Source organism: Diadema antillarum, unplaced genomic scaffold, assembly GCF_040938485.1.
Source record: "Diadema antillarum isolate AM-2024a unplaced genomic scaffold, OU_Dant_1.0 scf00000202, whole genome shotgun sequence".
Classification (NCBI taxonomy): Eukaryota; Metazoa; Echinodermata; class Echinoidea; order Diadematoida; family Diadematidae; genus Diadema; species Diadema antillarum.
This window is the reverse complement of record NW_027271091.1, coordinates 304,318-314,812: the sequence shown is the minus strand read 5'-3', so window position 1 is coordinate 314,812 and position 10,495 is coordinate 304,318. Positions and strand designations below refer to the sequence as shown.

Below are 10,495 nucleotides of genomic sequence, written 5' to 3'. Positions count from 1 at the left end.
AATTTTCTTTCATTATATCAAAATTTTGCTGCAGGCAAACAATAAAATATCGATGATATGGACAATAGATTATTAAAATGAAATGAAATGATGTTCGATAAAGATGCATCTGAGATTCTCTCATACTTTTTTTTCTTGTCAATCAATATGGTTTCAGCAGTTCAGTGAATGTTTTGTTATCATGGACAGATTAACCGCTGTTTAAGAAATTCAAATAGAAATTCGTATAACATTTACTTTGATGACACTTGATTAAAAAAAATAGTTTCACATCTAAGATAATACAACTGCTGTTAGTGTGGATCTTCCACATGGTTCACCCTTCGGCAAAATAGGTAACGAATAATAGGATAGATTGTCAAAAAATACGGTCGATAATCAATGGAACGTTGACAGCATTGAAGAGAATTAAAAAGAAAAGAAATATCGTCTATAAAATTCATTCAAATTGAAATTCGAGCCCGGTGCCTGCCATTTCCTTGGCGTAGAGTTCATCAAATCGGCGGTTCTGGTCAACTGTGAAATAATTCTGCCAGTCTCCGATAGCACCTAACAAGATGTATAGCAAAACAGTCATTTACAAAGATTATTGTCATTTTCCTTGAACAGTGTTACGTACAACAGGAGAAAATAGTAGATTTTTCTTGCATGCTAGTATCATTAATTTTGCACAAACGTTCACTTTTTTTTTACTTATCACAGTATTCCTTTCTTTCCTAAGGAGGGTAGTGCCTTTACTCCTTCCAAACACCGAGTTTGGTGGTAAGAAAAAAAAAACACCATAGATATTGCAATACAATACATTTCAGTTGGACATAAACTAGAAACGGCAATACTAAATGATAACAACTCAGCAGAGACTTTATTTGTCATGTTAATCTCTAACTGTAGTTAACTGCTGTATACAGAGCATCCACATGTTTTATCCCTTATCAAAAAACGTCTCTGATAATAAGGCATAATTGTGTGTATTACAAGTTTTAAACAACGTTAAAGTCAAAAGGCTCAGCAGTTATGATTTCTGTGGGAGTGTAAATCTGTTCCGTTACTTAAATGTACCATTAATCCGAGAATAGCAGTAATAATGAACCCTTGTACGTGGGTAGTGGTGTTTAAGGTAAATATATTTCCTTGGTGCAGGTGAGCATGAACTCCCCAATTCGGCGAATTGAAAACTACTTATGCTTTTTTGAATGATTGTTCTTGAACGGAAAAAAAGTGTCACCACATAACTGACAGTGTATACCTTTCCTCATGAATGACGATCCACTTTTCATGGTGTTTTCGCTCGTAGCCAGGCCACTTGAAGTGATGAGTGAGTCAGGATTGGAACTTTTGCTCTTCTTCATCGCACTAAAGGTGGACGCCTCAACGATGCGGTCCATGACGTCATCGGAGAGGGCTTTCCCCATGAAGCTGGCCACCTGTTCTACCGCCCCACGATGATCCTGATTAATTACAATAATGTATTTTGTAACAATACTACTGCGCATAAAACAAAGTTTTTCATTTATTCCCAGATACCTTAAGTGAACTGGTTCTATCAGCAGGTGAGTATGCGCTATATTTCTATCGTCATTCGATGATGAAGGTCAGAGGAAAGGAATGTCATTAACATTCGCGCTGTTTCTCAGGGAAGAGTAAAGAAATCATTTGGACTGCCTTTATCCGTGATGCCACCATGGAGCTAGATCCGTGATGCCAATTACAAACGCAGGCTTGAGATAATGAAGATTGCGAGAAATAAAAATTCTTTTCAATTTTGAGTTCTCGTAGCACTCTTCGTTTTAGCTTTTAACTCGCTTGTTTAATCGTGGACAATTCAACACAGACGGGCTTTCAAAACAAAGTTATCCACTAATCCTTCAAATTTCTTTTGTATTTCATTAAGCTATTGATGTAGGTTGAATTTCGGACATACTACATGTCCTTTTTGTTGTTGTTGGGTTTTTTCCCGACCCGTTGAGCCATGTAATTTAACTTAATTTTCTCCACAATCATCATTAACCCACAAAACATTACATAATTATTGTCATGAATGTACACACTAGTAGATATATGATGTAACAATGCTTGCTCTAATGTCTGTATGTACATACAGGTTGACCAGATTAGTGGAGAAGTTTCTATTTGGTATAGCTACAGTGCATGCATATCAAAGGGAAGAACTCACCCAATCCAGAATGTTTAGGAAGTGCCAACATATTCATCTAAGTGATGCAATACATACACTGTCCTTGTAGCCCAATGTGATTGGTAGTTATTTTAGGTATGATGTTATGCACATAACTAGACACACAGTAAGTTAGGGTATCTGGAAGGCTCTTGCAACTAAAAGTATGTAACCCCAGGTTGGAGAGAATTTCAGAACCTTCCAGAAAGGGTGAAGGTAACTATATAAGCCACAAAAATTCTGATGTAGGCAGAGTACCCAACACCTCTGCTCTGAAGCGACTTGTCATAGGGTGCGTTTATCAACTCCTTTTCTCGGCAGAAACAGGTTATCCAAACAGCTTTCAAGGAATTTTTACGAGTTGATAAACGCAAAGCTGTTTTGATAGCCCTTTAGGGAAGCCTTTTACGAAAGGGTGCGTTTATCAACTCTCCTTTCTCGGCAGAAACAGGTTATCCAAACAGCTTTCAAGGAATTTTCACGAGTTGATAAACGCACAGCTGTTTTGAAAGCCCTTTAGGAAAGCCTTTTCGAAAGCCCGAAATTTGTGACGATCCAAACAGGTTTCCTAAACAGGTTATCAGAAACCTGTTTGTAAAAGCCTTTCGAAGTTGATAAACGCAAAGCTGTTTTGAAAGCCCTTTAGGTCGCCCTATACTGCAGTTGCGCAACCATGCGTTTCCAGTTTCTGGAAAGACGCGCGCCACGTAAAGTGCACACGAGTACGTGTACACAGGTGTATACATACAGCTGTGTGTAATGCACGCATATGCTTGGAACAAGGAGATGTTTCTCTCACCAACAAGGTTTGAGAAATAAAGTAACAACAGTCTCATTCCCTTTGATCCCATGTCTCATGCCGCTACTCAGAAATATTTGAAGTATGTGCTAAACTGGAGCTGCCTCACAGATAGGAAGACAATTGATTCATGTGGCATTGTATCATGACTCCTCACTCTCAAAGGAAGATATGTCTTTATGATGGTAATTGCTTTTCGCCGTCCCTTCTTAGAAAACAAGCGGCACATTAATAGTACAGGCAGTCAGGGCTTTGGAAAGAGCTCTCGAAAGGGCTATGGAAAGGGCTATCGAAAGTTGATAAACGCAGCCGACGAAAACAAGCGGCACATTAATGGTACAGGGAGTGGACAGGGCTTTCGAAAGGGCTATGGAAAGGGCTTTCGAAAGGGCTATGGAAAGGGCTATCGAAAGGGCTATGGAAAGGGCTATCGAAAGGGCTATCGAAAGGGCTTTCGAAAGTCGTTTAAACTGGGGAAAGTTGATAAACGCAGCCATAGTCAGTCCTGTGTTACCTGCTGACCTGCGATTTGTGGAGATAAGGTCTGGGAGACATATTGCCTGCTGAGAACTGATTCGCCTATACTGGTGAACGATTCCAGTATCATGTCTATGGACATTACTACATTGAAGCGGTGACGGGCTGGATTCCTCGTTGGATAGTTTTTCGCTGGATTATCAGTCACGCATCAACTGGACTCGGTCGGCATTACGTCTGGATTCTACACGTGTCGCTGTGGATTTATACTTTGGATTTATACTTTGGATTACAGTAACATGTGCCTAGTGATTTACGTTTGAGGGATCATTTCATCGGTGTATCGAGGATATCCATCTGTGCATCGGACATATCATCTGTGGACATTTTCAGGAGATTACAAGGAACTTGTGTTGACTCCACTGTAGCATGTGTAAATGATTGCATTGTTATTCTGATGTATATCAAAGTAATTGTGTATTAATTATACTGATTGACAAGTTTGTACCCGAAATATAACTGTTAACAAACCACCTGAACATTCATATATTGATTCTTTTTTGCGATCATTCTCAGTGTGATTTTGGTCGTAACAATATAGCAATACTCTGGTATATCTGATACTTTGCAACAAAATAAATTTGCAGTTCACTGTACTGTCTTTGCTAAGAGCATTTTAATTCTCGTTTAGAAGCACAAATCTGCCTTTCTCTCTTCTCATTTTCTCTTGAAATTCATACTCAATATCTCAAAGGAGCAATGCTTCCCTTATTCATAGTACATTATCGATATCTCTTTAAGGACAGAAATTATTTCTCAAATGGATCACGAAAAGTTCATCTTTGAATATTATATACGTCAAATTATTAAATGGATTCAAGTTGTCCTGAGGCACATGCAAATAAAATGACTGGATTGTATTGCTTCCTAGCATTTAGTGTAATCACATCATACCTTCTTCATGTCTTCGTACTTGAGGAAGAGCACGTTTGGATGATTTCTTCTTCTCCACCAGGGTAGGACGTTCTCAAACCAGGATCCCATTATCGCTGAAAAAAAAAATCAACGACAACACGACATTTACCTTCAATTGGAAATTCACAACTAAAACTATTCAAATGTTGCAAATTGCATTTAAGTGTTCAGTCAAAGATGCAGTGTTCTACATAATATAATGTTAGGCACATTAGCCATAGTATTAAATCAACAACTTAGATTGGCTATTTTAGTGTCAAAATCTAAAGTGGGTAATCCCATAGCTACATAGATGGTATTAAGAGGGGAACAACATTTTTGGTGACGCTTAATCTCTTTTATTGCATCTTTCAATACGAGGTTTTCTTTTTCACTTACACTCGTAAAGCTTGTTGATGACTGATACATTTGAATATCCTCGAGAAGGTTATTTGGTATGAGGGTATCTCTTTTTTTTTTCCAATAAAATCCTCCCCACCTCAAAATTTATCGTAGGAGAACGATCATCCTGAACTTCATGTTGGAAACATATTTTGCACTTCTGGTGTACCTCTAAACTCGTAGGCGTAACGCCACTAACCTCTTCCGGCGATGAACTCCTCAAAGAAGATATCCCAAGTCTCGTAGGACGGCAGATGTCGAAGTAAGCGACAGAAGTGGTAGAGAGACACTGCGGTGTCCTTTGGATTCCTTGCCACGTAGATGACCTTTACTTTGGGGTCGTCTGATCTGATATCCAAGGGCAGCCAGTCGGGAAGACAGTGGGTCTTTAAGATCCGTGGGGATGGCATGTCTTTCGCATAGTCAGAAAATAACGGGGCTTTGTTCACCTTAAGGAATGGATATGAAGGTCAAAACCAAAATGACTGAAATATTCTCACTTATCGCAGCATTTATCCGAAAGTATGTGAGGTATATTATTATAAGAAATGTGGGTGGATAACAAGGTTATATTGTGTAAATATAGTTAAGAAATTATTGGTTGCTGAACACATACATATGTTCACAAGCCTTGGAAGAAGATCAAACAAAGGGTACTCGCACTCTTTCCACAAAGAAATGCATTCTTATAACTCGCCTACTAGAAGCTTTTATGAATAAGATCAAAAGACAACGAAAGAGGTAGGCATTGGGTAATTTGTTCAAACATATTGTTTAACTGCCGTGAAATAGCTCTAGCTCTTTAATAGTACCGTCGTCGGATATCAGACGGTGACGCGGGTAAAAATAAACCCTCAGAGTAGTTCCTTCTTTTTCACTTGATATTCTTAATGATATAGATCGAGCATACGATCATGTTATTCACCAAGAGTAACAGCGGATAAAAAGAAAAAAAAATCTGTAACGCTGGACAAATTATGATTTTACATTACACATCGAAAGGTTTTGGCAAATATACAGCGTGCCAATATCGGTCCAAAAAGTTTGATATTCCTTCTTGTTTCCCTTTTTTTTTTTTTTTTGCTTTGTTTTCTACCATTAGAAATGACTACTCTCTTTAAGAGAAAATCCAGTCCAAATAAAACTTAGTCTGATAAAAAAAAGTAAAATCTTACGAGTTCAACAGTAATTGACTGAAATCGGATGAAAAGTAAAGAAGTTATGACATTTTGAAGCTTTGCTAATTTCTGCATAACATTTCGTGTACAGTAGATATGAATATGCAAATGAGTGAACTAACCATGTCATACCCTTACAATTTTCCATAGATCGTATACACACACACAAAAATACAAAAATTCAATGTTTCTGTCATTGAAGTCTGAAACTTGACGTTATTCCTGGTTTAATAACTTCAGAATATAGTGATCAGTTAGATATACGAGTTTTTTTAAGCGTCAGGGAATAATTACGTTTGAACGAAAAACTGGAAATTACAAAATTTTATTTACAAACTATATGGTAAGTTGTGAGGAAATGACATACTCACTTTGCCATTTGCATATTCATATTGAGTGTTCAAGAATTGTTTCCCCTCAAAAATAGCGAAACTTCAAAATGTCATAACTTCTTTATTTTTCATCCGATTTCGATCAAATTTATACATTGTACCGTTGAACTCGTAATATTTTACTCTTTCTTATCAGACTAACTTGTATTTGGACTGGATTTCCTCTTTAAGCCATAATTGTATGCGCTTTGCCCTTTCATCTGCGATTTTTACTTTCTGTACAATACCTAAGACGACACGTTTTCCTTGCTCAAGCACTCGTGCTCTTTGAGTATCATCGATGACTACAGTCGATTGAAAGAACTGAAAATCAACTAACGAAATGAAGGCATTGTAAAACAATACTCACATCAGGGCATGTGATTACGTCGACTATATCTAGAAAGGGAACCATGGCCATTATATGTTCTCCTTCTAATTTTGCAACGTCCCCTTCGTACCGAACGAGCAGCATTATCTGCTGCATCCAAGTGGTCCCTGACGAGAAAATGCGTGTGAAGAGTTCATTTATTTCATTTCCAGCAGAAAATTGAATAACACTTTAACACTTTTATCTATATGCATCATAATGCGTGGTATTATTATTATGGCATGGTATAGGGAGATGCAGGAGAGTTGAGCCACGTTTTCTTGCTCTTTTTTTTTAATATCTTCTAATCAATCCCTGCTTCTAACAAGTGTTTGTTACCAAACTGAAGTAAAATGATGAAGCATGCAATTTCATTCTGGATAATTGCCTTAAAAAAAAATTGAAAAAAAAAATCAAGTGGCTAAACACTCCCGCAGTGTGACTAGAGTTGAGCCATGTCTTCAGGAGAGCTGAGCCAGCTTTGGAAGACATGTGACACTTGTTGGAAAGTTGAATCATGATGTAAACAGATAAAGATGAAATTCAATTCAATTGGCTTCAATGTACCCTGATTGGTGTTATCTTACATTGGCTCAACTCTCCTGTATCTCACCCAATAAAGGAAAATACTATACTGATATACTGAATGTTATACTGTGACTTCTATGACCGTATCGAACTACGTTGTCAGAAATGGAAAAAGACTGCTGACACGCAGGGTTTCCAATTTGCAATCTCCTCATGAAAAGATAATAACTGAACTATCAAAACTGATGCAGATTGTTTATTGATTTAATTGGAAAGAAAAGGGAGACAATATTAACACACACAAACACACACACACACCAAAACTACGTGGCAGTTCTCTTTAATATATTAAAGGATAAGCGTGGAAATTGTAACAGAAGTGATTAGAGAGGGCAGGGGAAAAGGCGAGGAAGGAAGAGAGGTTAAAAGGTCAATATCAACGTACGCGAGGCATGAGAGGCACGAGCTCACCGAGACTCAAATGTGAGATTTGATTAGATGAATACAATATTCCAACGGGGATATAATTAGTACATAAAGTAAGGGATACTTCTGATATAATTATGAACCTATTGAAAAACAAACTCGATTCAAACATAAAGTATTATGACTTTGAAGATCATGTTAATGCTATTATCGAGAGATTTGATAAAATTGGTCCCTGAGACAACGACAAGGGGACTTCAGTGGATTGCCGGGTAGGTTATGAATTAATATTTCTTAAAGGGGATGGCTAGTAACTGATCAGTGGGAATCAGTGGGAATGCTGGGGATGATTGTTCCAATTCTTGTGGGATTCATTTAAGAGTACATTATATATCTATTGTTGTGAGAAAATTATTTGCTTTTGAACGGTCTCATATTCAAGTTATGTGCAGTTTAATGCCCCGTCACTGTACAGGCATGCTAGCCTGGAAACATTTAACTGCACATTACTTGAATATGAGACCGTTCTGAAGCAAATAATTTTCACACAACAATAGATACATAATGTACTCTTAAATGAATCCCACAAGGGTTGGAACAATCATCAGCCAGCATTCCCACTGATTCCCACTGATCAATTACTAGCTATCCCCTTTAACATCTGGAATAACGCTCGTTTTCACTGTATGCACTCTTCATCGGTGACTTAAATTCTGAGGAAAATATTCTGTGACGGGCTTTACAGATACACTACACTGAATTTGTTTACAGAAGTTAGAAAAGAAATTACAGCTTGATATAGTATATACTAGTATTTGAATGTGGTGAACATTTGCCGAGGTTAGTCATACAGAACAGTCTCAAACTCACCTGACTTTATATAAGTTATGACAAACGTGTCATCAGGCCGTACTTCGAAATTTTCCAACGCCACTAAAGCACGACGGGGCATGTGATTTGGCACAATCACTCCACGATACTCGTAACATTTCTCCTTTACACAGGCAGGAACTTCAGACGAGAAGATGGGCTGGTCACTTTCAGGAGCTCTTTCTGAGTAATAAAAACACAGAGCAATGCTGTGATGAAATACATGACTGTTCTGTAATTCAAATCCTAAGCACGCATGTACCGTACCTGCATGTGGGAGGCATGAGCTGAAGTAAATGAGGCATACCGTTTTGATTATAGCTCTTGCTGAAATACACCCCTATATTGCACTCGTAATAGTTTATTACTCTGCATATTCACAAGCACTGCTGACTGGGAAAGAATGGCTATTGCAATACACATAAAAAGACATTAAATGAATTAATTGTTATATCAGCAAAAGCCTTAGCCTCACTAATTTGTCGTAAACACACGAACGTGATGTTGTTCTTACCTGCATGACGAGAACACGCCATTTTGAATTGGACCGTAGCGTCGACTGTTCGTCGAACGGAGCCTACGGCTAGCCCTCCAGCTCTTTTTTTTATAGGGCCTACGTCTATTCAATTTAGAGCATTAATGTGCAGAGTGTGTGGCTGTATTATATTTGGAGTCATAAAATGTAACAGTGAATGAATTGTTTTCCTTCTCCATTTTTATTTCTTTATCCTTTTCGTAGATTCAAAATGACTTGTATTCACTCAAATCTTTCATTCTCCCATGGCTTCCTAGACATGAAATTTGTACACTTCTCCCTCTCTCCCTCCCCCCCCCCTCGTCTTTTTCTCTCTCGCTCTCTCTACCCATTCGTATATTTCTATATACACAATACAAACAAGCTTATAACCTTTTTACTTTAGCACTTCTTTGTTTAAATGCTCGATGCTTCTTAGGATGCAACTTCCCAGATAATTCATATTACTTATTGGCAAGAGAGCAAGCCATTAAACTTCTCCATTTTGGTTTATTTCAGGTTTTCCTTCCCCAGCCAGAGCCCTTGTCAGTTATGCTGGCTGCAAATCATGAGATATCCAGTCGATACCACAATAAGGGATGGGTTGGGCTGCAAGAAGAGCTCGAGGAGACTGTGGTCAGGAAGACTGATGGAAGTTGATCCCTAAATTAGGGAGCTTTAGATTTGCGGCGCGGACTTTTGAGACGACGAGTGTTTTGGACGTTTTCCTCTAGTCTCTCTCTGCGTTGTGCTGAAAAGTAGCTTTAGATTACGCGGAGGCGCAAAGTGTAAAAATCAAAATGGCGCCCGTTGCATCAAGCAGCTCTCTGTGTCGTGAATTGAGCGGACGTGAAAATAGCCCAGAACGCGTCGTGAAAACTCAGACGACGCAGGCAATAAATAGATCGAGTTTATTAAGCGATTTAGCACATGCTCAGAACAGTTTTTCCCGCTCCAAACGTCCCCGTCGGAAAATCTAACACTTTGAGAGTGAGAAAAGATAAGAAAAGGTGCCATGTCTGTAGGTGACAATGTATTACAGTTAAAAAATACACGAGGGAAGGACGAGTAGCAGGCCAGCTGGAGTTTCATGCCCTTTAACGTTAAAGTCTCCACTTACCTTTTTTGTAAGACGATTCCAAATATGGCACCCACAGTGTGCACCAGGATAACGGGAGGGTAAGATACCTGTCCCATCCAAAACCCTTCCCCTGTCTTGTCGTTCCTTTGCTTGAGCGTCTCCCCCCCCCCCTTTCCCCGATTGAAAATGCACCAACCCCCTGCTCCCCCCCCCCCCACACACACACATACAAAATGTCGTGTACGGCCAAACCCTTCCACGCTCGATCGCTTTTTCTTCTGAATGGTCCACTATTTCAAAATTTCATTACCCAACCCCCCCCCCCCCCGAAAATCTTATACTTACCTACTGG

The 10,495-nt window shown here is 38.7% G+C and overlaps 1 protein-coding gene across 1 annotated transcript; it reads right to left on the bottom strand.

The window, feature by feature from the left end:
* Window positions 1-439: 439 nt before the first annotated feature.
* Window positions 440-9,084, bottom strand: LOC139723894 (sulfotransferase 1A1-like). Its single transcript, XM_071635098.1, has 7 exons — window positions 9,063-9,084; window positions 8,549-8,731; window positions 6,743-6,852; window positions 5,005-5,254; window positions 4,404-4,498; window positions 1,247-1,448; window positions 440-549 (listed from the first exon to the last, which is right to left on the bottom strand). Exons 1-7 carry the CDS (start codon window positions 9,082-9,084, stop codon window positions 440-442), a joined length of 972 nt encoding a protein of 323 aa, XP_071491199.1.
* Between the last annotated feature and the right edge of the window lie 1,411 nt (window positions 9,085-10,495).